This window comes from Culex pipiens, chromosome 1 (genome assembly GCF_016801865.2).
Source record: "Culex pipiens pallens isolate TS chromosome 1, TS_CPP_V2, whole genome shotgun sequence".
Taxonomy (NCBI): domain Eukaryota; kingdom Metazoa; phylum Arthropoda; class Insecta; order Diptera; family Culicidae; genus Culex; species Culex pipiens.
Window position 1 is genome coordinate 3,330,990 of NC_068937.1, and position 27,598 is coordinate 3,358,587.

Below are 27,598 nucleotides of genomic sequence, written 5' to 3' on the forward strand. Positions count from 1 at the left end.
TATGTAAGGCAAAGTTGGTTCGAACTGAGCTTAACTTGTGCGGAAATATTAAAACTGCACTAAATTAATCCATCAACAGTTGAGTTTGAACCCCTCTCAACGCTTGAGTTCAAAATGATCGCGATCGTGAGAGGAAAAAGAGGGAACAAAATTTAAGCAACGCCTACTCTCCAACTGAACGCTGCATTACCGTAAAATTTCACAATCTTAATATCGAATTCTTTCTGATTTAAGCAAAACTTGATAATCAGTTAACTGTTATATCAGAACAGCTGTGACATTAAGTTTCATTTGGTTGCGTGCAATATTCATTTTGTTGCGTACAAGTACATAAAATTTTACATAGCGAAGATCACATTTTACTTATGTACGTAAAATTTTACCATGGGGATGATAAAATTTTATCTACCAAAGATCAAATTTAAAAAAAATAAAAAATATAAATTCACTCCTATGAACTGTCAGTCTGGGTTCAGCCTCTCGTTCAACCACTCAACTCTTAAACTGAACGCCGATTGGTTGATCCTCGTTTACCCTCCGACTATGTGACGACTCTGACTAAGCTAGTCTAAGCGCAACTAACTTTATTTGCTCAACGTGCGCGGTCGCGATCGGTTGTGCGCTCGATCTTGGTTAGTTTGCAAAATGGAGTCGCCACGTGATCACTTTGTACCCTCGGGAGGAACCCCAAACTACCCCCATCACCATCACAGTGTTTACAACCCTTCGCGAGAGCCACTCTACGGCGAAGAATCGCACTACGATCATCACCACCACCAAGCAGGCTTTGACCGGCTGCTGCACAGCATCTACAGTGCCCAGCAGAAGAGTTACCATCCGGAAGAGTACACCAACTGTTGGATTACGAGACCCGAGCAGCACGAGAGCCATCACCTCCAGCAAGATCAGTTCCATCTTTTACCTCCTCAGCCTCAAAGTTACCAAGAAGTGATCAACCAGCTTCCGGAAGAGTGCCCAGGTTACGGCAACCATAGCGTGAATGGTTACGGTTACCAGCATGAGCCTTCAGCCGTAACAAACCCTGTTATGTTTGAGCAGTTTGATCGTGGGACGTCGGTGTTTAACAGTTCTGGCAGTACGGTGTACAGTGGTTGTGGGGAGGATGGGGGGATGTTGTACGATAGTTACCAAAGTGGAGTGTTGACCAGGATTGTTGGATCGGCGGATGAGCGGAGTGCCGACGGGTGTGGTCAAGAGGAGGAAGAGGACGATGAAGAAGGGAGTTTTGCGGAGGGTGATGAGGAGGAGGAAAGTGGAGAGACGGAGATGGCGATGGCGGGAATCGGAAAAGGTAAGAAAACTGGTAATTAAGGCTGTGAAAGGTGTTATTCCTAGAAGGCCATATTTAACTCCTCCCTCTACCGTGGTTTTTCTCTCCATACATTTTTAAAATGCAACGTGCAAACACGTTCGTATAAGCATTTAATCATCCCGGTATGACAATCGAACCCACGACCTATGGATTGGAAATCCAGCGAAATGGGCGTATTATTGAATGTTTGGCCCTCTTTAAATGTTAGTCTTCATTTCAAAGATTTTTTATTTATTTATTTTTGCCTTTCTTACAAAAGAAAGGTTTAAGGTTTGCTTTTGGAAAAACGCTTTTTTTCAGAAATCTAAAAAAATTCGTGCATGGCGAGGATTCGTCCCAGGAAAAAAATCCTATTACTAAATTGAAGGTTTAGATGCGTTCTTTCGATTGAATTTTGGCCCGAAACCCGGAACTCAAAGTCTGATTTCTGAGAGCTCTTTTTCTGAAATACATGGCCGATGTCTGTATCCGCTCTTAAAAATTTGTGTCTTCCATCACTGGAAAACCGCTCGTAAAACCCACAATTTTTAAAAGCCAGATCTGTAGCCGTGGGGTCGGAGACGAACACTTTTTTTTCCGATTCACAATTTTCGACCAGTAAATGTGGTCAAAGCCATTTTTGGAGGTATTTTTTGGACTATTTTACAGATAACACTATCAAATTTAAAGAATTCAGTTTCAAACAAAAAGCCATTCCAAAACATGCGCCATAAACTGTTTGGGCCCAAAATTTGAAGCTTTTCCAAAATGTATTTCCAGAGATAAAGCGATTTTAGTGTTTTTCGTCTTATTTTTACCCTATTTTTTCCTATTAAATTTTTGGATTTATACAAAATCATATACTGAACATCAAATTCGAAGTTCCGGCTCGTTCTCTCTCGAAAGCTCGACAAGTCGTCAAGTCGAAGCTTCAACGCCAGCGCTTCAACGCCAGCGCTTCAACGCCAGCGCTTCAACGCCAGCGCTTCAACGCCAGCGCTTCAACGCCAGCGCTTCAAAGCCAGCGCTTTTACGCTGCGCGTGAATGTGTTCTTTCTGGCTTCTCATAATTGATCGACAAAGTGCAATAGCGATACATATTTTTTTAAGTTAATCATAGACTAACATTATAGACTGAGTACCCTTTATTTTTTTCTAATAATGTCAATCCAATATGTTTTTCTTAATTAAATTGAAATGTCTTGCGACAAATAATGTACTTCTGAAATTAAAAAAAATTACATTTGAGGTTTAGCCTTAAAAGATTCGAAGCTTTTGGTAAAATTCTCACTGGATGGTATCATTATGTTTTTGAAAAAATAATTGCACCAATATATTTCTCGGAGTTTCATCATTTTGTAAGAAAGGCTCTATTTCACCTCTGGTGATATTAAATCGGGTTTTTTTGAAAGATGTCTTGATAACGGTGCACTTAAACCAAAAATCATTAATGTACTTTTCGATTGTAAACATATGTTAGATAAAAAAACTGAAGCCAAAAATGTATTTTGACTAATATTTCTATTTAAAAAAAACGCAATGTTTTCAAAAAAACATAACTTGTCGGCAAAGTTTTGGCTATGGCTCAAAATTTGCGGTTTTTGTTCGTTAACGAATTTTAGCATTTTTTCTGTGAACCTTTCTTCTGAATAGTCCTCATCAATACCTACAACTTTGCCCAAGAACCATTTTTGTATCATCAGCTACCAACATTTGTATGGAGCATCCATTTACGGTTTTGGTGGAGAATAGCTCACTTTCATCACAACTTATTTGTTTTTAAATTAAATGAATTATATAAATTCTAGGAAAAATAATAATTATAATTAGGGCTACTGAAATGTAAAAAAAATGGTAAATTTTTTGTAATGGTTTCATTTGGCCAAAAAGGCCAAAAATTTGTGGAAGACTTTCTGTTATTTTTGTTCAGGTGTTTAAAACGTGGATTTTATAGAAAACCTCGATCATTGAGTACAAATAAAATGCTGTCAAAAAAATAATAAATTAAAAGAAATGTATTATTTTTTTACTCATTTTTTTTTTCTTTCCGTGGTCTCAAAAATCCAAAATTTCCAAAAAGTTTTAAATTGCTCCATTGAATTTTTAATGCAAAAATAAATGTTTAACAATGCAATGTTAATGCAATTCTCTACCAAAACCGGAAATGGATTTTATTTGTATTTTTTTTTATTTGGGTCAAACTTTGTGGGGGCCTTCCTTATGACCAAATAAGCTATTTTGTGTCATTGGTTAACCCATACAAGTCTCCATACAATTTTGGCTGCTGTCCATACAAAAATGGTATGTAAATATTCAAACAGCTGTAACTTTTGAGTGAATTTTCTGATCAATTTGGTGTCTTCGGCAAAGTTGTAGGTATTGTTGAGGACTTTTGAGAAAAAAAAATAGGTACACGGAAAAAATGCCGATTTTTTCACAAAAACTCAATTTCCCAAAATACGTATTTTTTGATTTTCGAGATTTTTTGATATGTTTTAGGGGACAAAAATCCGCAACTTTTGAGCCATAGAGAAACATGGTCAAAAAATCTGCCGCCGAGTTATGACTTTTTCAAAAAATAGTGATTCGAATCGAAATCGAAATTTCATGCAAAAACAAATTTGACGTTGTTTTTTAATGCAAAATTGAATTTGCAATCGAAAACTACTTTACAGATTTTTTGATAAAGAGCTCCGTTTTCAAGATATAGCCACCGAAAGTTTGATTTTAGCGAAATATTGCAGTTTTTCAATTTTTAAAAATAGTAACCATTTCTAAAAATATTTTTTTAGAAGTTCAGAAAATTTGCTATAAAATTGTCTAAGAGACATTGAAGATTGGACCTCGGGTTGCTGAGATACAGCCGCTTTAAGAAAAAGAAACACGAAAATTGATGTTTTCTAAGTCTCACCAAAACAACCCACCATTTTCTAATGTCGATATCTCAGCAACTAATGGACCGATTTTCAATGTTAAAACATGAAACATTCGTGAAATTTTTCGATCTTTTCGAAAGAAAATATTTTGAAATCAATTAAATCAAGACTAGCTTTTTAAATGGGCGTAATATTCAATGTTTGGCCCTTTTAAAATGTTAGTTTTGATTTAATTTTTTTAAAGAAACTTTTGTTTTTCAGCTTTAAAAAATAACAATCGATTGTAAACTATAAAGAACACATGAGAAACTCTCTACGAAATCGGCCGTTTTCGACCATTTTTATTTTTTTGTATTTTTTGATTTGGGTCAAACATTGTGGGGGCCTTCCCTATGACCAAAGTTTTGTGGGAAAAAAAAAATTAAGGAGGAGTCAGCGAAAATTTACAAATTAAATTTGCATTGCCCTAATTGAAAATACAAAATACAAAATTGGAGTATTTTATAAGTTAAGATTGATGAAATAAAAGTGAAACAAATTGATCTGTTTTACTTTTTTTGCAAAAAAAAATTGCATTTCCTTAAAATCAACAACCTTCTATGCTGTGTTTTTTGCTTCCAGTAAGTAAAACAAAGGCAAACTAGGTAGCAAACTAAAACACTTAAGGTTGCTTTTAGACAAAAACAAACTCGCACTTTTTTTCGTTTGACAGTTTTCCAAACTCGCAAACAAATGCAGGCAAACAAACAACCCGCTGAGAAATTAAACGCCCTGATAGGCCTTCGTCAGGCTGATTTTATTCTAGGTACTATCAGACTAATCATTTCATTTCTTAGAGGGAACGCAAGCTAACTGCCAAATTGTCAAAAAGTTTTATTGCGAGTTGGTTTATCGTAGTCGAATGCGTGCTTAAAATTGTTGAAAAAATCAAAATTTCGGAAAATTTTAGAAAAAAAAATAGCATACCAAATAAGGTATTACGCAGTTCTCACTAACTTCGTCTCCGCACCAAATTATTGCTATTGAAATTTCTCTTATAAAATGATCAAAGCGAGCCGATGGCAAAACTAACAACTACTGGTTGCCTTGTTTTCCGAAAAAATCGTCATTAATCAAGGATTGCCAACTAGGACGTCAATGGCTGTGCCACAAAATTATATAAATTTCGAAGCACAATTGATTTGGATCAAAAATTCCTTCAGTGGCTTCAAAAAGGCAATAGAAATTCGTTAAATTAAATGAGATACAGAGTATTTTAGACTGATGATCATTTTTTTCGAAATTGGTCAGCGGCTTCACCTTGAAATCGTAAAATTACTACTGAGAGATTCCTATGAATTTAAAAACTGTCACGGCACTTCTTGGGATTGGTCAAATTTCCCGACCCAGAGCAAATTTACCGGATAACGTGGCTTCCGCAAAAAAATCACTTGTCTTATAAATAATGTTTGAGAAACTTATAAATTTCGTCAAATTTTGTATGAATTTAAAATCTTTGAAAAGTATTCTAACATACAATTTTGTTCTTTTACTCATTCTTATGCAACGTGGCCTAAAAGCGACGAAAAGACACGTTCCTTAGTAACATTTTAGGATTTAATGAAGCCATAAAAGGCTTTTCAGAACCCTAATAAAACCTGTATGTTTAAAAATGTTACTAGGGTAAGACTTTCTTCTGAATGCATTAATTGAGCAACACAGAAAAAAATGATGGTAATATTCATCAGGAAATGGTGACAAATTTTGTGTCAAAAAAAAAAAAGATTAATTGTACCCCAGAAAATGATGAATTTTCATCATATTTTTGATGAATATTCATCAGGTTCACATTTTTACACATTTTTAATGTAATATAACTCAAAAAAAGAGGTAATATTCAACCTACCAAATTCTCAACATTCCAAAATTCAACTTTTTTCTGTGAAGCGATTCGCTTAAAATTAAATATTATCTCTCAAATGCATACCACTATTTTTTATCCAGATTTACCAACATTACAAAAAAAATGTGCCATGGCATGACAGCCAAACTTTTTTTCTAATGTTGGTACCACTGCGTGATACTGACATTTCGGGCGTTCACCATTCGCAACGCCATCTTCGCTTAAAAATCTGGATACATTTGGAGCCTAACATTTCAAAAGGGCACAAAACTTTTGTAAACAATAGTGTATCCCTTTCAATCGAATGACAGTTTGCATAAGGTGTGAGAGGGATACACTCTTGTTTACAAAAGTTTTGTGCCCTAATGAAATGGAAAGCACGATTTGTGTACTGAAACGTAGTTTGGACCTGTTTTTTGAAAACTTTTTTAAATCATCGCTATCTAGTTCCACAGACAACAGACGTTTGGGCTCGATTCTTCCCTTGTGTAAATCATTGCTACAGTTTTTTTAGTTGTGGCAATCCGTTTGTGGCGCTGCAGTCGCTTTGTCTTGACACATTGCCCGCTGTCAAAATATCGCTTTCCGCCTACTGTCATTTTCCATTTTGTTTGTTTTCAACGTTTGTAATCGTTTGTTCTGGATGAAAAGTTGATTTCGGTCGATTTCAACCAAATCTCTCGCGCTTGCAGCTGCTTGACAAATGTGAGGCAACCAAAGTGGCCAACCTGATTCCTGAACCGATTTTAGCCCCGACAGATTACCGATTGTGTTCCTTGTCAGCATGATTCGCAAAATGACCTCTATGATGGGGCTACGCTTCTTGAACCTGGTGCCACTCATGGAAGAGGATGGGAAGGGGAAGGTGTGGGGGTGTTTGAGGATCGCTTGCACTGGAAATCCGATGGGGGAAACTGACGCACCGGGGAGAACATTCAAGATTTAGGCCTTTGGTATGGCGATTAGGGTTCGCCGGAAGTGGCGGCACTTGAAGGTGGGGTGGGTTTCGAGGGCATTGAAGAGGTTGGTGTCTTGGAGGTGAGGGTTGAAGTGATCGTGGTAGCTGGTTTGTCGGTTCCGGAGATAATCTTCGGAATGCGGTCGTTTGGGGTCAAAACGTTTACGGGGTTGGCCGTGATAATAGCTCTTGCTGACGGCGCCGATGGCTTTCAGAATTTATCGGAACCAGTTCCGGATTGTTTCGTTTCTGGTTCCGGATCTTTTCTCCTCCAAGAAACGCTTGCCCATCCTCCCGATTTCCACCGGGTCTCCTCCTCCTTTTTGCTCTCCTCTGTTGGTTTTGTTTATAAACACAACCAGCAAGAATTTGACAGCCTCAAGCGCGGCCTTGGTTGCTGTGTTTATAAAAGCATCAAACTAGACTATTTTTTTGATATCGATAATTACACAGACAACAGACGTAGCGGCTAGAACAAAATAATTTGAAATTCGTGTGTAAAAACATGGCAGCCGCATCCTGCTAATCTACTAGCGCCATCTGTTAGCCTATTGCCACTCACTAAAGCAGCCATGATGGTTTTCTGAGAAGGTGTGTTTGAAAATGCATCACCCAGAAATATTTGAAAAATATATTATTTCAATTTTTCGAAATAAATGTAAACAGGTAATGATTATGTTTTTATGCTATAGTAAATCTACTTTAATTGTTAATTAATACGGTTTACGAGCACATGGAAGTTTTTTTTTCATGTAATTATCGATATCAAAAAAATAGTCTAGTTTGATGCTTTTATAAACACAGCAACCAAGGCCGCGCTTGAGGCTGTCAAATTCTTGCTGGTTGTGTTTATAAACAAAACCAACAGAGGAGAGCAAAAAGGAGGAGGAGACCCGGTGGAAATCGGGAGGATGGGCAAGCGTTTCTTGGAGGAGAAAAGATCCGGAACCAGAAACGAAACAATCCGGAACTGGTTCCGATAAATTCTGGAAGCCATCGGCGCCGTCAGCAAGAGCTATTATCACGGCCAACCCCGTAAACGTTTTGACCCCAAACGACCGCATTCCGAAGATTATCTCCGGAACCGACAAACCAGCTACCACGATCACTTCAACCCTCACCTCCAAGACACCAACCTCTTCAACGCCCTCGAAACCCACCCCACCTTCAAGTGCCGCCACTTCCGGCGAACCCTAATCGCCATACCAAAGGCCTAAATCTTGAATGTTCTCCCCGGTGCGTCAGTTTCCCCCATCGGATTTCCAGTGCAAGCGATCCTCAAACACCCCCACACCTTCCCCTTCCCATCCTCTTCCATGAGTGGCACCAGGTTCAAGAAGCGTAGCCCCATCATAGAGGTCATTTTGCGAATCATGCTGACAAGGAACACAATCGGTAATCTGTCGGGGCTAAAATCGGTTCAGGAATCAGGTTGGCCACTTTGGTTGCCTCACATTTGTCAAGCAGCTGCAAGCGCGAGAGATTTGGTTGAAATCGACCGAAATCAACTTTTCATCCAGAACAAACGATTACAAACGTTGAAAACAAACAAAATGGAAAATGACAGTAGGCGGAAAGCGATATTTTGACAGCGGGCAATGTGTCAAGACAAAGCGACTGCAGCGCCACAAACGGATTGCCACAACTAAAAAAACTGTAGCAATGATTTACACAAGGGAAGAATCGAGCCCAAACGTCTGTTGTCTGTGGTGAAATCCCGAAGAACTGAGAGCAAATTTGCTACCGTGACAGGTACCGCGATGGGGTTGACGTCGGGTGCAAATTAGCTTTGCTTCGATGTTTGCACCCAGCGCTGGAGATGCACTTAATTAACAATTAAAGTAGATTTACTATAGCATAAAAACATAATCATTACCTGTTTACATTTATTTCGAAAAATTGAAATAATATATTTTTCAAATATTTCTGGGTGATGCATTTTCAAACACACCTTCTCAGAAAACCATCATGGCTGCTTTAGTGAGTGGCAATAGGCTAACAGATGGCGCTAGTAGATTAGCAGGATGCGGCTGCCATGTTTTTACACACGAATTTCAAATTATTTTGTTCTAGCCGCTACGTCTGTTGTCTGTGCTAGTTCCCCGTACAATTTAAGATGGAAAACAATATTGCGCGTATTGAGAAAAAATCTGTTTTGGTGATTTTCTTGTAGGGGTCCCAAAGATACGAGCGCAAGCGTTTTTCAAATTCATCGCAGCAACCGTGCTGATTTTAATTTTCCATTGCTGTCAATTTACAAAGGTTAAGAAAATTATGATCAGGAATTCCGCCGGATGCAACGGTTCCGTGGCCTTCGCGGAAGGCATGGCGATCCTCGGTCTCCGTATCGGGTCGGATGGAAGCACTGGGGGTGGTGATGGCTTTGTCGGGCCGAATTGTTCCTCGTTGGTGAATCGGCGGCACCTTCATCCATTATTCGAGCCCACAACCAGATCACGCGATGCTAGGGCTGCCGATTCAACTCCGAAGATATCTGCCGGAAGAAGCCACAGCCAGCCAGTACGGATGCCATAGAGCCGGCCTAGAAGATCGCAGAACCGCATATTCCGTCACCAAAACCAAATAAGCAATCGACAGCCAGCACCAAAATCCCTACGATTTTTTAAGGTGAAATTCCAAAACAACAGAAAAATGGCGGAAAAGGCTGCCGTCACTGCCCCTTAATTCTCATTAATGATTGGTTGTTTCACCTTAGACCCCAGCAACGAAAAATTTCCACTGCTAGAAATTCGACTCTAGACTCACTATTTTGCCACCTACCTTTTCCAAACGTTATCACCAACCAAGTATGACCATGATTTACCTTCCTCACTAAGTTTGGCTCCAAATTTTGTCCAAAAACTTCCAAAAACTCAGTCTAAATTAGAGTCACTAAAAAATTGCACCACGGTTTCTTCTTTTTCCCGAAAAATACACTTCTTCTTCTCAAATCTGAGCCCCACTTTATTTTATATTTTTCTGCCTATCTCTCTGGGCGGATCGGTCTGGTATCACTAAGCACATCTTTTTATGGTAAAAACTTTCCGAAACACTGGTTTTGACGAGCCAAAAAAGTACAATTTTATCACAATTTGCCGACTTTACCAGAACCCGAGCAACCGACCGAAAATATTATCTTTGTATTTGTCTTTATCTGTACGCATCGTACACACTACTCTTTCAAAGTGTGTGTGAATTATTTGGTAAATCATCATTTCTCACTGCACATTTGAAAAAGGCGTGCTAAAACAAAGCCTCGTGCCTCAGTTTAATTTGGCACAAGCCCTATCCAAAAGTGTATGAATCAGTGTGCTAAGTGTTGCCAGTCAAATAAATCAGCAAAATTTACCCAAGAAGTTTTTTTTTATTCTAATTTCAACCAAACACAAACATTTGAGTTTGGAAAAAAAGAGAATATATTTTTTATGATATAAAAAAATATTTAGGCAGCATTCAATTGGCCAAAAAAAGCAATCAAAGTAAAAAGAAACAACAAGGATTTTTAGTCACCATCGGCCTGGCCTCACTGCTATTGCAGACAGCCCAACTGTCATGTTGGAGGGGAAAACAGAGAGCGAACAAAAACACTGAACCTGAACTGTCAAGCAGCTAAGAGCGAATAAAAAATTAGCGGCGGAATCGACGGTGAAAAAAGTTCTTGATGACCGTGCGCGATCGGGAAAAATTAATCAGGACTTGTCGGAATCAACTCCACTGCACTGCTTGATTGTGGAGCTTCAAAAGGTAAGTTTTTGCAGTGCTATAACAACTGATTTCTCTAAAAAAAATGCCCTTTTCCGCACTCATCCTGTTCGATCTCCTAATTTTGAAAAAATTGCCTTCGATTCCAATTGTGATTTGGTTTTGATCTTGTCGGCGCATATTTTTCTCAAAATAGGTCGCGTCTCGTCCAGGAGAACCTTCTTCAAACTCATCCGGGTGACCTGAACGATGACGAGCCTGCTGGACGTGCCTTTGAAGCTGGTGGCCAACATGCCAGAACAACGCCTGCCGCTCTTTGACCCCCTCGTCTTTATCGGATAGCATTTTGACGAGTACGTAGATCCGGCGGTAAACATCACTCCTGCTCGCCTCATCGTCCTCGTATCTGCCGCTGGTTGGAGCCAAATTTACCAAAAAGTGGGACAACTCTTGCAGCGCACCGGCCAGCGAAACCAACGACGGGTAGTTCTACCCCTCGGCCGCACTTATCATGGTGGTCAGGTGCTCCAGATCCTGGACGACGGCCGTGGCCAGGTCGCGCTCGTAGTTTCTCGCCGGCGAGGACTGAACAAAGCAGATGCACTCGCGCATCATTCTCGCCGAGGATTTGCGAATCGGTGTGACGTGTTGCTGGATGAGCCGTCGGAGCATCTTCTGGCTGACCTGAACAAAGAATCCTGCTGGACGTGCCCTGGAAGATGGTGGCCACCATGCCAGCGTAAACCAAGTTCCCGTTGGAAAACGAAGAACAGATGCGCACCGTAGAGCAGGAAATGGTGCATAATGAGAATGCAGGAAAACGATTTTTTTTATTCAAAAAAGTGTTACAAATTTAAGTTATATTTATATGTATTGCAAAAGAAGCAGGCCAAGGGTGCATGATACTGATGATACTCGTCGGTTGACAACACCCAGGCGAGGAACATCCCGGAAGGAGCCCAACTACATCCGTAGTGCTGTTTGGACAAAACAGCATGGCTCTGGTTCCTTGCAAGTGTCCTATTTTCTTACCTCCACGTTGGCTTGGTTTAGTCATCATGATGACAAGGTGTAACCTAGCTGGTGGCCTGTGGAAACGACTCGTAAACCTTTGACCAGCGAGGGTCAGAGTAGAGGCGGCTAAAAGAAAGGGGCGCGTCAATGTGGGAAAGGGAAGTAATTTGTGATTGTAGACGGTATTGTTTTGATTCGCAGTATGTTGAGTCAACTGCTGTGGATGTACCTGAAACATCGCACAACGGGGTTTCTCTTCTCTTCATTCTCAGCTACCACCTATCTTCTGTTTATTTTGTTTCACTGATTTGCTAACGCGGCTTCTGTTTACTATCCTCCATTTGATTTCGATTTTACTTATTTGATTCTCTTATTTCTCAACGCTTTTTCACTCTATTTTACCAATTGATGCTGCTGTAACAAACTGTCTTCTCTCCCTTAATTTGGCAGCGATGTCAATGTTGTGCCTTTCTTTATTTATCTATTTGAATAATTTCTCATCTTCCCTGTAAGTTGCCCTCAATAAATCTAAGCTTGTTTGTTACCTCTATTTATTAACTATTGTTAATTTCTTTATCTACTTCAAAAATTACTATCTTTCTTTTACTATTGATTCTTCAAATAGTATATTTCTTTCATTGTCCATTGATTTCAATCTTCACCCTTTTCTTCAAACAAATGAGGTTCGAGCCCTTACGCAAATTTTGAAATGATTAAAGAATTAACACAAATATTACTATTGTACTTTTGAAAAACTTGTATAAAATGCTTAGGACCAAAAATTGTAACAAAACACCGCGACAAAAGAAATAGCAACATATAAACACGACTCAACAATAGGGAAGATTTCAGCAGAAAACAATACACAGTAAATAACAATTAGTTTTTGAATTCATACTGAAAATAAAACAGTTTTTGCTTTAATGAAAGTTGATAGGCACACTATAGATGGTTAGGCGCTTATACTTACATCAAACCCTACGTAATGTACCACCCCCGGCCGAGTTAAAATGCGTAACCGGAAAAGAAGGTGTGCATGCCTGGCACGAACACTCAAAGCGTGTTCTAGCGTGCTGCTCGTACTGACTCAGAGCAAGGGTGAGATGTAGGTGTAAGGGCAGTGCGTGTTCGTCGGGAACCTAGTGCATAAGATCGGTCAAGGCCCGTTCTTACACTGAAAATTGCGAATTGCGAATTTATATGTATTGCAAAAGAAATATAAAATGACATAAAGGTATTATATTCCAAATCTGCCCGCCATATTCAATCCATATATAAAGAATAATTCATAACATTTATCCATTTATTAGTAAAAGCTACAAAAATAAAAGTTAACGAAATAGTTTCGTAACTAACACGAAAATTTTCGTGAATAAATTCCGCCGCAACAAATAAAACGGTTCGAAAAATTTTGTACAATGAACACATCTTTTTAGTAAAGCTACGAAGATTAAAAATTACAAATTATCTTTTTGTACAAAACACTAAAATTTAGTTACGTTTGGTTGTATTAGTGATCAAATATGCTCAAGTCTTACGAAATTGGGTTCGTTAAATTTACAAAAATTTTCGTTGCCGAAATCAACGAAATTTTTCATACTGATAACAAAATGTTTAGTTATATTTATCAGTTTCTATAAAGAATCAGAGTATTGAATTAAAAACAATTCGACAAATTACAAATCGCAATACACTCAACCACCACCTGTGTGCAAAAAGGAGACAGAGCTTATCAAAAAAAAAAAATCACAAATCACTTTGTGCATCAGCCAATTCCCACTGCTAGATGAATTAACCTTTTTGTAAATGTTTACTTTTGTTAGCAAACAATAAGTAAGTGTTTGTAAACAAGATCAGGATTGTATTGGTATGTGTGACAGTTTTACCAACACATGCATTCTGAAAATAGAGTTATCTACGTGCGCATGTATTGCGTGTACGTACACGAAATAAAGTGAGGTTAAATTTTGTACCCGCCAGCAAAACAAATGGCGTGCTAGTGTTCGTGAGAACGGGCTTAGATAACTCTATGATTGATGATTTCGATGATGATACCAAGAAGAAGAAGAGGAAGAAGAAGCCCAAATAGGTTGTTCTGGAATTTCACCTTAAGATTGACAATCAAAATGTTTTTATTTTTTTTTGTCTAAGCCTTTTCTCTTGACTTCTCCATTGGTTTTTCCATTGCGACGGTATCTTTCTGCGGCGATCAATTGAAGCGCAGGATTCTAATTTTTCTTGAAATTATTAATAATAACCTAAGAGCTTTCAAAAAAAAGTTTGCACATTTTTGTGTACGATTGATGTTGAATGACTTAAGGGAGTTTAACAAAAATGCCTTTTTTAGCACTCAGGGGCATGTTCCGGTGGGCGAACTGAACCCAAATTGAATATATGAGCTTGCTTGGACGTGTTGGCCAACATTTGAAAATTTATTTTAGTTTCGGCCAAAACACGACTGCCCTTTGAAAAATCCTGATGTTTTTCGTTTTCTTCATTTTGCAGCAAACAATTCACCGCCAATCTACACAACCCCTGAGGACAGTAGCCAGACCTCCCTGCTCGACCAAACCCAAATCAGCAACAAGCCAAGCCCGACTACGCGATCGACCAAAAACTACAACGCCAGCAACCGGAAGGAGCGAACCGCCTTCACCAAGTCCCAGGTGAAATCCCTCGAGGCCGAGTTCGCCCACTCCAACTACCTGACCCGGCTGCGCCGCTACGAAATCGCCGTCGCACTCTCCCTGAGCGAGCGCCAGGTCAAGGTCTGGTTCCAGAACCGCCGCATGAAGTGGAAGCGCATCAAAACTGGCGCTTCTTCACCGTCGCCGTCAAAGGAAAAGTGTTTGAAATAAATTTAAGCGGATTTTGTATTATTTAATAAAGATTTTTTTTATTTCTTATTTTTCTTCTTCTTGATATCCTTTCCCTTGACCTTCTTTACACTAGCATCTTCGAGCAGCGCCTTGGCCGCTGCCTTGACCGGTTTGCTGGCCTCTTTGACGACCTTTCCCTTCTTGCCGACGGCGGCCGCCGCCTTCTTCGTCACTCCTCCGGCCACCTTTTTGCCCTTTCCCTTAACATCCTTCTTCTTGCCGTTCGCCACATCGGGACTGCTTTCCACCTCAGGGCTGGCCTTTGCCTTCTTGCTCGCCGGAGCCGCCTTCACCGGAGAGGAGTCCTCTTCCGGTGCGCGCTTCTTCTTGGTCTTCTCCTTGTCCAGCCGAGCCTTCGCTTTGGCCGCAAACTGGAGCGCAGACTTTTTGTCGCTGGCCGAAACTTCCACCTCAGCGTCGCTCTCCCCGCTCGCCGGCTCGTCCCAGTCTTCCGGTTCCAGCGGGAGGAAGCTCGCTTCCAGGTCGTCGTCATCGTCGGAGCTGTCTTCATCGTCGTTGTCGGAGTTGGCTGCCTCCGGCAGCAACTTTTCCAGCAGCGATTCGTCCACGGACTCGTTCTTGTTGCCCTTCTTGCGTTTGGCTCGCTTCGCCTTCTTGGCATCCTCCTCGGGGTCGTGCTCGGGTTTGGCCAACTGGTCCGCGGTAAAGTCCGGCGACACTTCATCAACATCGTACTCAACGCCAATCGTCTTGAACTGCTCCTTCGCCTTCTTCAGCTTGGCCAGCGCCCGGTTGTTCCGCTCCACCGCCTTCGTCTTCGTCACCCGCCCATTCTGTCTGGCCACGGCCCTCCGCAGCCAAACCTTATAAGTGGTCGTCTCCTTCCCGTCCCGGTCGAACGCCTTCTCGTACTGGCGCGGAATCCGGCGCGTATTCGCCGGCAACAGCACCGTCTTCAAAATCTTCCCAAACATCAAATAGTTGTCCATCGTTTCCTGCGCAATCTGGGCCACCTCCCGGTACCGGAACTCGACGTACGCGTAACCCTTGCTGCGCAGTGTCCGCTTCGAGCGCGCCACATGAACCCGCGTCACATCGCCAAACTGGCTGAAGAACGCCCGCAGCTGCTTCTCGAAGAACCCGTGCGGCAGGTGCTTCACAAACAGGATGCCCTTCTCGTACCGTTCCGGCGCTCCCAGCGGCGGATTCTTCGGGGAGAATTTCGCGGGCTGCAAACAAACTCACATTAGCTCTCATCTCAACCTCAATTTGAAATAGGAAAACCTTACCCGATTGACCAGCACCAGCGGTTGCTTCTTGGCCGGAGTGGTTTTGGTTTTGGGCTTGGCCTGGCGGGACTTTTTCGCTACGGCAGGCATCGTGGCGGAGAATCTGTAATCGGAGGCACACACTCAACACGTTTTGCTGCTTGCCACCACAAGGTTTGTTTACGGTTTTGAATTTTGACGTTTCGGCCGCGTGCGGAGAGAACGAGAGAGAGAGAGAGCAGTAATGCCAGATGTACAGAAAAAAATATATTTTACAGACTTTTCAGTCACGAAATCCGCAAATATCTGTAACAGATTTTTAATAGGGTACTAAAGTCATGTTTACACGCAGAGAAAAAAAAATATTCGAAACAATAAGTAAAATCGATAGGGGACCATCCATAAACCACGTGGACACTTTTTTGAAAGCTCCAACCCCCACCTCCCCACTTCGTGGACAATTTGCATACAAAACAAATGATTTTTGTATGGAGCGTGGACAATCGCTGAATACGCTACTAGATATTTCAATATCTTGATTTTCAATGTAATAAGGAAGCCACCAAGCAAAATGGTGCCTTGGGAAAAGTTTTAGTACAGTCATCCCTCATATTCGGGACAGTTTACAGATCAGCCAATGTTCAAAAAATCATAGCAAATCGATAATTGAACTTAGTGATTCGATTTTACCTTCATTTGAAAGCTTTCTTGCGATCTTTCGAATGCTGTATCGAACAACTGCAAATTTTAACTATTATATCAAGTTTTTGAAGGAAAACTTTGACCCTTGAAATCCACAAATTCGGAGCATTTTTTTCTTACGGATGTAAACAAACTTTGGATCTCTCTAGTGGTACTTATTTGTAACAAAATAACGACTTTTCACACACTGCAACCAGTGAAACTCAAGCTTAGTGATGTTTTATCCATGGTCTGAATTTTTTTTGTTAAAATATCAGTTATATTCAGGTGTTCCACAATTGTGGGAGGCACAATAACATCCCACAGTTACGGAACAGGCAATTTGGGGACAGTGTGTTGCTGCTCAGAATAAATTAGTCTTGGAATGCAGTTTTTTGTTTAAGAAGTACTTTTACTAGTGAAACAGCAAGAAAATGTCATAATAAAGGTCCCAAAACTAGTAGATTCGAGAGAGAAGCTGCATTTGGCATGCTATTGACAAATTACTTGCTTTGCGGAAAGCCGGGTCCTTTCGCTTTCAAATTTTGGGGGGTTTGTTTAGGAGCCCAAATGGAAACGGAAAATCTAGACAGGGCTGAGCTGTAGGTTAGTCGACGACTAACAAGTCTTTACAAAAAATGTCGCCCTCCTTAAACAATTTGGCGCCCTCAGCAGGGCCCAAGAAAAACTTTGCATTTTGCAAAATTGCCAAGTTGCCGATTTGTGCTGCGCCTTCATGAAAAAGATATAGCGCCCCCTCAGGAGGCCCCAGGGCGCCCAAAATGCCATTTTTTGCAAAAAAAATGCATATGGGGGGACTAGAGTTTTTTTTTTAAAGGACCTATAAGCTATTCTGTTTCATATGTTTATAGGACCTTTTCAAATAAAACTCAGAAATGCTTGTTCTGAAAAATTTGTCAAGTCGAGCCACCCTAATACAGACTTTATTCCAAGGAAATACAGAAATTGAACAAAAAAGGCAACACTGAAGAGTGGAAGAGAAAAGGCAACTTGCACACAAGATGGTGAAAAAAAACATACACTCAGAAAAATCTAATGAAAATTTCCTTTTTTCATTCTAACAAAATAATAAGGGTATAAGAATCACATAAAAATCCATCAATTCAAAAAGTGTAATGACACAGTGATATAATCACAGAAGTATTGAAATTCATTTTGATAAGTTTGAAAACAACACAAAATATGTATAATTGGCTGGTTTATTTTGGTAAAGAATTATATTTTAAAGTTCTAGAACTTAGATTGATTTGGTTTTGAATGATAAGAATTTTTCTATTTCAGTTTTAAAGATTTTTTTATAATTAAATCAAACTTTAATACAAACTTCAATTGCTGATTCCTATTCCAATTTTCCACTGACAGCTTATACATTTTCAGTAGAACAATCTATACAGTAAATGTGATTTTTATGTAAAATTTTGCTTTTCAAAGTCAGATCAGATGACAATATGAATTAAATTAAATGAATCGAAAAAAAAAACTTTTTCAAATTAAGCTAAATTTTCTTTTTTTTTTTTCAAATGAAACATAAAAGGCAACTCAACTTATTTTCAATAATTTTGATATTTGTTTTTGACGTAATCAATCCTGTTTGAATACTATTAATCTCAAACTTACATTAATGTGTTGTCACAGTGTCTCAGATTTTAAAACATGAATTTATAAGTCAACTTTTTTTTTACATCTTTTATCAAAACTTCACTTCAGTTTTGGCTCTTTCAATAGAATAATTTTTAAGTTATTTTTAAGTTAGAAGTTACAAAAGATTAGATCTATGGTTTTTTCTCAAAATTTATTTTTCCTAAAAGAACACCCAGTTAGCAAAATCTAAACGTAGAAATATGTATCCTCCCTGCAAAGGCTCAATTCATATTTCAGTTGAAAGGTTCTCCAAATATCTGAATTGCAAATGTAACATCCTGGAGCAGAACAGTTAAATTCTAATAAAAACACAAATTGAATTGAATTGATATGAAAAGTTACAAAAGTAAATTTCTGAGTGTCAAACATATATCGTCAAATATTTACATTTCTAATGCGAAAGCTTTAGATAAACTTACAATATTTAAAAATTAAGCTTTCAAGAACAACATAAAAAATAGGTAACGTGTAAGGATAGTTTTTTTTTATATTTTAAATTTTTTAATCAAAACTGCACTATAGTCAATCTTATAAGAAAAAAGGTTTTAATTATTTTTTTTTTTGCAAGAAGCTACAAAAGTAAATTTCTAAGTCTCATACGAATATCGTCAAATATTCATAAATTTATCTCATGCAACAGCTTTTGGGCAAATGTCCAGTGCCAACAAATATATTCGGGATAATTATTTAAAAACGTTAGATAAATATTAGAGTATGTTTTGACTGGAATTGGGATTTTTGTCACCATACGAAAATTCCAGTTTTTATTATTTCACAACTTCCAATCAATTTATTTTGTATTTAGTAGTACATGCAGACATCTGTTCTGTTTATGTTTGTTTTTTGTTTGTTGATTTTACGGCATTTTCGATGCACACCTATGTTCTAAATATACATTAAAGCTCTTCTAATTGATATTTTGTAATATTTTTTTTCTTCGTTCGATGCTAACATACAGGTGTGTCTATTTTGGTTTATTTAATTGGTTTAATATGCTTTTTCTGTTTTAGTGTATTTTTTCTTTCTCATCAACCATTTTCTTATATTCTGCTACACAGCTGACTACTATCTCTGTTACAACGACCCATGAAAATCTTTTTTTTTTTTTGCTTTTGCTTTTATTTTTAAATATATGTATATAATATATAGGTTACCCGAACGACGTCGATTGCAATCATAAAAGCCAATCTAAAAAGTCATCTAAATAGCATCACATAACATTATATATGTTTTCATTATAGCTTTTCCGGTTTCTTTACTTTTGTTTTGCTTTCTTAGAGATATACTTCACAGTTTTGTCGAGTATAAGGAGAGTCGAAAATAAGGGTAAAAGTTTTATTCTTTTTCATCATCTTTTTCTTCTGGTAAGCGTAAAAAGTGATACTCAACCGTAGAGTTAGAGAAGTTAGTAAGAGGGAACCAATAAAGCGTTGTTGTTTTATTTTTTATACAAATTCATGGTGTTTTCAATAATTGAAATGCTGTTCATCGTGTAGTTTGCTTTATTTAAATAAGAGATTCATTCTGTTTTGAGGGAAACGGGTACACGGTGGGTCCTACTAAACTACATTCCATGCAGGTCAATTGTACAACGTTGGAAGATTACATCTTTCTTGAAATAAGGTAACTTTCTGCTACGGGATTGCTAACAAAGTCGTTTAAATTGGGGGTAGGAACTGATAACATTGTTGGCAAAGCGGTGTGAGGAATGATAGAATGGCACCAAATTACACAAAATGACCTGATTCATTTTTGCCATTTTGTGAAACAGGCTAATTAAGGTACGTTGAGGGGTAGGTTTCACATTATATTGCATCTAAATGCGATTGATTAGGCTCGAACGAGTTGCTTTGTCAGACAAATCCGTTCGCTCGAGTGATTTTTTTTAGTTATTTAAGTAACAACTACATTCTACTCCCACTGAAATGGTTTTGGGGGAAGTGTGAGTGTGTGTGGCTATACTATTTAGTATCAACATTGAAATATCAAATACCATAATACTATTATTGACAACAATCAACAGCCGCTATTTCAATTACTCTCGTTATGTGTACGTGTTGCTTTTACGTTTACTTTTTTTTCATCTGACTAGTCACGTGTAAGTGTGTGTGTGTGATAGTGTTGTAGGTGCAATTGTTTTGTATCTTTTTTTGAGAAAATTCATTTCCAATCATTTTTGTATTTTTTTTGTAAATATATTGGCAATCGCTTTCATGATTTGCTATTGCGTTGCTTACAGCTTGAGGAAATCCTTAAACTTTTCGATGTTTCGGTACGCGATCAGTCCGCCGACGTTGCGGATAATCTTCCGGTCCTGATATGAAATCTTCTTCAGCGATTTGTTGATCAGCGTGTTTTGCAAATCGAACAAATCCCCGTCCAGCGAGCGCAGAATGGCCTGCGGACCGCACGTGTCCCACTTGTAGGTGGTGCCCTTGCTCAGCAGAAACAGTTCCGCCTCGCCGGTGGCCACCTTCAGGATTTTATAACCAGCGCCCGACGAGCACACAATTTCGTACTTTAGCTGATTCTTGAGAAATTCAACGTACTTGGACTGTTCGGACGGGGACAGGACGGCGATTCGCTCGTCGGTGTCCACCGCCTGAATGTTGTTGAATTTTAAATCGCCGATGGTAATGCCCCAGAAAATCTTACCCTCGTACCGGCCGGTTTCCGGTTCTTCGGCGAACGGTTGGTTCACCACCCCCATGATGGGAGTTCCGTGCGCGAATTCGAACACGCCAATCAGCACGGTGACGACCTTGAGCCCGGATGCCATTATGTTGGGATATTTGGTGCCCTGGAATTTATGGTTCATTTTTATTTTAAAGCAAAATATAAATAAACTAAAAATATCTTTCAACTTAAAAAAATAAAAAAACTTCTTTGACAAAGTCACACTTTAAATTAGTATATTTATTAAACAACACATGACTTATTTAGAAAATCTTAAAAAGCACTTCTCAAAACAATATATTTTTGAATAAAATCAAAAGTAGCCAAAAGTTAAGTTTCATGTATTTTCTTGCATTGAAAATTAACTACTACCTTTTTCTGCAGGGTCCTTAAGCCCTACTTAAATTTTTATGTACAACGGTAACAAACACGATTTAAAACCATGTGTGATCACTTTTTTTCATTTTAATGTAAAAAAATAAATTGACAAGACAACATTCTTTCGATGGATCAACTATGGTCCCCTTGGAACAGGCTGTCAGGTAGGACCTTTTCTGTCAAAAAGGGCCGCGAGGTTAATTTAAAAAAAAATGATTTAAAAATCCATTTTAGATCCTTTGAGGTCGTACAAAGTGCCATAGTACTCAGAAAAATTAGCGTTTATCGAAAACTTAAGCTTCATTTTAGGACCCAATTCAGAAATGATTTTTTTGGTTTATATAAATATGTATGCTAGCCAAAATGTAAGCATTTTTTTTTTAATTTTTGATGTCTTCAAAAAATCTGTAGGCAATGATGAAGGTAAGTGAATTTCCACGATTTAGCGATACGCGTGAAATTCGTCAAGTTGGGTTTCGTAAAAATCCGTGAAATTTTGGTGTTTTCCGAATCCGTGACATTTTAAAAATATTTTTGCCATTTAGTTCTGCAGTATTTTTTAAGTCTTATATTCTAATTTTAGCCTGGTTTGTAAAACAAAGATTTTTTATATATTTGAATATTGAATAAATTATTGTTCGAAAAAACCTCAAGAAGTTAAACGAACTTTGACTTGACAAAAGAGTCATTCTAGTTATGGTTTTGAACTCAATAATCTTTAAAACGCAAATGTAGTAACAAATGGAGTTAATTTTCAAAGTGAAGCTTTTCTGCACTATAAATTGCATGAGCATGATAAATTAACTTTGAAGTAAATATTAATTTTATTTATTCAGTAAGAACTGGGATAACACTGCCTGATAAAAGCCAATCTTACAAATTTTACATTGAATCTTTGCTTTTGAGAACTTTTCATTTAAAATCATCAATTTTACAATCTTACGTCACTAGAAAAGCAAAGTAAATAAAAAAAGTCAAATTGATGAGGATGATTAAAATCTCTGGAATTTTAATCTGGAGAGAAAAACAGTGTTTGAGCTATTACGGACAGATAGTTTTTAGCGCATGAGGTAAATTTCTTCTAGTAAATTTCTTGAATTGTACCGAAAATTAACTTTTTCAAAAATATTTTTTATGTGCAATTAAAATCCAATCGAACGGAACTTTTTTTTGCCACGGTGAACAGTTTTTAAGTTACAGATTTTTTTTAGATTGTTAATTTTCTAGAATATGTATATCACGTATAAACAAACGGTTAAAAACTTCATAACTAATTTTTGATTTACTCCTACCTGGCCCGCTCTTAATTACACACAAGTACACTGCACTAAACACATTTAAAATCTTTCTATTCGTTGATCTTGTGAATTAGCCGATTTTCCCCCAGCAAAAAAGGTTCCAAATTGGCCACTGCAATTTCGCTGAGATAAATACTTTTGTTGCTGAGCGTACTGGATTCAGCTGAGAAATCGTTATAAAGTATAAGCGACTTAAAATCCACCTCAAAATATCGAATACCTACCAAGAAGATTCAGATTTTCGAGCGAAAATTGAACCACCCAGAACACTTCTTTTTCCATTTTGTTTACGATATTACGAAGCACTAATCAAAGTGGATTTAAAGTTACTATAGAGTAACATGAACTGTCAAAGCTTCAAAACTTTTGTGCCAGCTTATTTAGAGTAAGAACTCTAAAGAAGCATTAAAAATATGAATATAGAGGCTCAAAACATGTAAATGTTGATTTAGTGTTGATTAACAGTTCCAAGTTAGTGTTTACACTTTTCTTTTTTTATCTTTCAAAATTACGCCCAATATTTTTAAACGGCCAAATTTAAGAATTTCAGCCAGGCTGTTCGATATTGACTAGGTATCCTCACGCATCTTTTGCCTTTTGTTTTGGAAATTCGTCCACGATAATTTTAGTTGCCTTAAAAATCTACGTCATCTGAGAAGTGGCCCTCACAATAATTTAAAATAATTGAACAAAATATGAACCCATTTTTGTTTAGTTTCATATAAAGATTTCAAAGATTTGTGCAAACAAATTTCTCTGGGTGTAAAACATTTTTGGCCATACAAACTTGTACGCAAGTTCCAATCAGAATTTTCAAGGGAATGTTTTGAAAATCGGACCTAGGGGTAAGACACTAGTTTGATGTGAAAGTTGCTATTTAGATTTTTTTTTTTTTGATTTTTTTAAAATAAAATAATTAAATTTAAAGGTACACTAAACCACATTTTCAGTTTTTGCTTTTTGGATGTTTTTTAATACCCCTGACTCATGGCGGTATCAAAAACACCAAAAAACTGAAAATTTGGTTTATTGGACCTTTAAAAAAACTCCAGAAATAAATGTTTTAAAACATTTAAACTCAACTTCAAAATGGAAAATAAAAAATTTTGACATTCAAAAAAGTAGCTAACCTTATCCTGCGCCCGCACGTACTCCGCCGTCGCATCGATCGGATCAATCCAGATGCCCAGCTGGTCGATCTCCTGGTCCAGCGTGGCCGCTTCCCCGATCGGAACCTGCCACTGCTCCCAGTCGAGCTCGATTTCCCGGTACACTTCCTCAACGAGCCGCTCCGCCGCCACCTTGTCATCGTTCAACACCTGATTTCCATCGGTCAAGGAAAATTGGAAAAAGGAAATGTTTACGTAACGAAAATAGCATGCAAAATAAGATTCCCCCCCCCTCTTTTCCATGTTTTTTTTCATCCTAACCTTGGCAATGTTTTCCACGGTTTCGTTCCGGTCCTCGGTCACGGTCACCACCGTCGACTCTCCGGCCGCGTTCGTAAACATGGGATTCTCCTCGCCCCGGATGTTGTCCCGAAGGGCCGGAAACTGCGAACGCAAAATTTAAGGGTTAACAGTTTAAGGTCCGTTCACACCCCACCCCCTACAGCAGCGTACCCTTTTTCCAATGTCGTATTTCACGGCCTCCTGGATGAGGCAGTCGGCGAGCGTTTTGAAGTCGTGCTCGAAGCGGCTGTTAGACTCCTCGGGCGCCTTTTCCTGCACCAGCAGCTTAAACAGGTGGTCATCGGCGCGGCAAACCCGTGCTATGTTGGCCGCCTTCTCCGAGACCTTGAGTATTTCCTTCAGCAGCTCGATAGCGGACATCTTTGCGCTCGACTTTTCCCGACGACTTTTCACCACACACAAAGAGAGAGAGACACACACAGAGAACACACTCGGGCGTGAAAATCACGTTTTTCTCTTCCCGACTTCCTGGCAGGCCAGTCACAGGTCCAAAAATCCTCTTCTCGATCCTCGTGGGGGGAAGGAAATTGCGGGGAAAAGTTACGAGCTAAGGGACTGGCAAGTTCCCTTTCGAACAGATGTACGCGCCCTTCGAAACGTGAAAAGCTCAAACTTTGGAGTCGACCGCAGCACACACACAGCAGGCTCTGGCAATCAATTAGTCACATCGGCCCTCTTCTATTCCATATGACATGACTGCTGCTGGGCTGGAGAAAAGTGGGTGAAAAGTCTTGGAGTCCTTGACTGAGGGGTGCGTCGAAGCAGTGGCAGCCCTAGGAATTCCAAGGGGTGTTAGCTTTTCACGAGATTTTCCTTTTTGGAGTTTTCCTTTTGTACCTGTTGACAACTGAGTACGAGGGGTTGCCAAATGCAGCGAGCGAGCGTTTTGTGGCGAACGTCAACTTGCAGAGAAAATGGAATAATGTGCAGATAAATGACATACACATGTTTCCAAATTTTCTTTCTGCGAACTTTGAATATTTACAATTTGCATAATTAGAATTGCCGCAAGATTGTATGTTGAAGTCATGCATTGGCTATAGGCTAGACAATGTTCAAGCACCTACAAAGTGTTTGTCAAAAGTGCTTTTCAAAATAGTTTCGCTGAAAATTGTGCTTCTTACCAATTTCGGCTTAAGAATGTGAAAATTGAATTGATTATCGTCATCTGGGGCGAATCGGGAAAGCTGTTTCAAGCTGTTTTAATAGTTTCGGATAGAACAGACACAGATTAACAAAAATAGAGCATCAATTTCCAAATTTTGCTGTGCTGTGCTCTAAAACCTGATGTAGGGTAGAGTAGTCATCAATGAGACACGGGGAACAATGATAAAATGGCTCTCACAAGTCGTAGTTTCAACCAATCAGGCTCATATTTGGGGGAAAGGTGTGTCTACTGGATACACGTCTGCCATATAAGTGGCTTTGGTTATGGACGCTCCCTTGAAAAGTAATTCATAAATGTTTGATTCTGGGGTGTAGAAGTAAATCATGGACAAAAAATACTTTTTCGCTCGTAGGCTGCCATTTACACAAAAACTAATATTTCATCAAATTTCTTTCGACGTTCCATAGGGATTAAGTTGGGCTACAATGTCCTTTCATTAGATTTGGCCAAAATTTAGAATACACCCAGAATCCAGGACTGTCTCATTGTTCCCCACTCATTTCAGCCCATGGGTAACAATGAGACACTTTGATTTTTCTTAAATAAACTTTTCAAAATTGATGGAAATCTTTCAAAACATGAATTAAAAGTGATTTTTGGCATATTTATAGAGTTTAAACTTCATTTAACCAAAAATACAAAGTTATTTGGTATTAATATATGGATTTTACCAAATTTCAATACTTTTTAGTGTAACTTTTGTTATTAAAAGTTTTATGTTGGCAAAATTGCTCTAAAATGTTCAAGGCAAGTCACCTGCAATGGAACAATACAAAAACATGATGTTTTGCTAGAAAAATGTTGATTTTCGTAAAGTGTCTCATTGTTCCCCAGCTGTCTCATTGTTCCTGCCAAGTGCGTCTACAATGAGACAGTTGAATAACTCTGGCTGTAGATGTCGGATCGATCTCATATTTTGGTCAATGATAGAACACATTAAAAGAAAGATAATGCAACTAAAAGCTCATTAAGACATGCTGATGAAAAAATTAGAAAAATCGTTGAAAGTTGAAAACCAAAAGTGTCTCATTGATGACTACCCTACCCTACCTATTCAGAATGTAGTTCCGATTTGCCCCAGATGACGGTACGTCAAATCGACCATTAGTAAGATAACTTTTAATGTTTTAATTTGAAACAGCACAAATTGATGCAAATTTGAGATAAATTTAATAAAAAAAAACATGCAAATATAACATTTGTTGCCACCAGAACCAATTTTGTAGCATGATTCATAAATTTACTAAGAAACTTGTACTTCGATTACATCAAGAACTGGGGAAATTTTCATCGGTTTTTATTGAATATCACATTTTTAAACATGTTTCAGGTGAAATTAACCACACTAAATATTTAACATTCAATGCTTAGGCGTCATCCACAAAGTATGTCACGCTAAAATCTGCCAAAATTAACCCCCCCTCCCCCCTATGTCACACTTTGTCACGCTGGCTCTGACCTCCCCTCGAAAAGTACGTCACGGTTGGTCGGACCCCCCCTCCACATTCTTGTGTTTTGTACAATTTTATCATGATTTTTAAAAAGGATTATTTTTGAATTCGGAATTGAATTGAGAATGTTTTTAATTTATACAGGTTGCGTTTGGATTTGTTTATTTTGTTCAATAATGATAGAAATCACCATCACCATCAGACCGATTCTTAGCGAAGCTACACCAAAATGCCACATTTTTCAATTTTCAATGTGATTTTTCAAATGAAAGATTTCATTTTTATTATGATTAAATAATTGAAATGTGGTTTAAATGCGTTTTCTTACCTCAAAAGCCAAAAATATTGGCCAAATGAAGTCTGCAAGCCATTGAACGGGAGAGGATTTTTTCATAAATCTGCTCCTTTCGTTGTCCGGTCACGGAAAGAAATGGCTGGCAAAATCTCAAATTTGAACCAATTCTATCAGTTTAAGGAGCAAAAGATTCGTTTTTTATTTCGTGATAATGTGTAGAAAAGCAAAAGTCTAAAAAATCAAACTGGCCCTTTTAAAAGACCAGTTTTACGATGTTGTCCCGTCACGCTACATTTTCATTTCATGGGAAGCACAGGTACTATATGGTTCATTCTACATGACATTTTTTGTAGGAAAATTAATTATCTTCCCAAATATGTAATAACATTGGGGGGTTTCTTCTTTTATTTTGCCACTACAGCCAAAACGCTGAAAAAAACTTGGGGTTTTTTTAAAAGCAGCCGAAGAATCTGTCACTCCACTTTTTTAAGCATATTAAATCTGCCATCAAAAACTCTGTTCCTTAAAGCCTTGAATCGTGTTTGATTTATGAGTAAAGTTTATCAAACATTAAACTTTTGAAGCTATATTGAAAAAATGAATTTTCAGTGTTAAAGAAATTGTCTAGCGTGACGTCACAGTTTCACGTACCCCCCCTCTCCCCC

At 38.4% G+C, this 27,598-nt stretch overlaps 2 protein-coding genes across 2 annotated transcripts; one reads left to right on the forward strand and one right to left on the reverse strand.

Annotated features, from left to right (window-relative positions):
• Positions 1–484: 484 nt before the first annotated feature.
• Positions 485–14,644, forward strand: LOC120432315 (homeobox protein Hox-A7-like). Its single transcript, XM_052708436.1, has 2 exons — positions 485–1,312; positions 14,250–14,644. Exons 1-2 carry the CDS (start codon positions 646–648, stop codon positions 14,600–14,602), a joined length of 1,020 nt encoding a protein of 339 aa, XP_052564396.1. The 5' UTR covers positions 485–645; the 3' UTR covers positions 14,603–14,644.
• LOC120432314 (uncharacterized) lies at positions 14,618–24,694 on the reverse strand. Its single transcript, XM_039597497.2, has 6 exons — positions 24,170–24,694; positions 23,978–24,100; positions 23,678–23,866; positions 20,433–20,995; positions 15,874–15,976; positions 14,618–15,813 (listed from the first exon to the last, which is right to left on the reverse strand). The coding sequence occupies exons 1-6, from the start codon at positions 24,377–24,379 to the stop codon at positions 14,641–14,643; spliced, it is 2,361 nt and encodes a 786-aa protein (XP_039453431.1). The 5' UTR covers positions 24,380–24,694; the 3' UTR covers positions 14,618–14,640.
• Positions 24,695–27,598: the final 2,904 nt, after the last annotated feature.

Excerpts from the sequence above, each read along its gene's own strand:
- LOC120432315 (XM_052708436.1), top strand. The coding sequence starts at position 646 with ATGGAGTCGCCACGTGATCACTTTGTACCCTCGGGAGGAACCCCAAAC. Across the intron at positions 1,313-14,249 it reads GATGGCGGGAATCGGAAAAG|CAAACAATTCACCGCCAATC; the intron begins GTAAGAAAACTG and ends TTCATTTTGCAG.
- LOC120432314 (XM_039597497.2), bottom strand. The coding sequence starts at position 24,379 with ATGTCCGCTATCGAGCTGCTGAAGGAAATACTCAAGGTCTCGGAGAAG. Across the intron at positions 24,101-24,169 it reads AATACGACATTGGAAAAAGG|TTTCCGGCCCTTCGGGACAA; the intron begins GTACGCTGCTGT and ends TTGCGTTCGCAG. Across the intron at positions 15,814-15,873 it reads CGCTGGTGCTGGTCAATCGG|CCCGCGAAATTCTCCCCGAA; the intron begins GTAAGGTTTTCC and ends GTTTGTTTGCAG.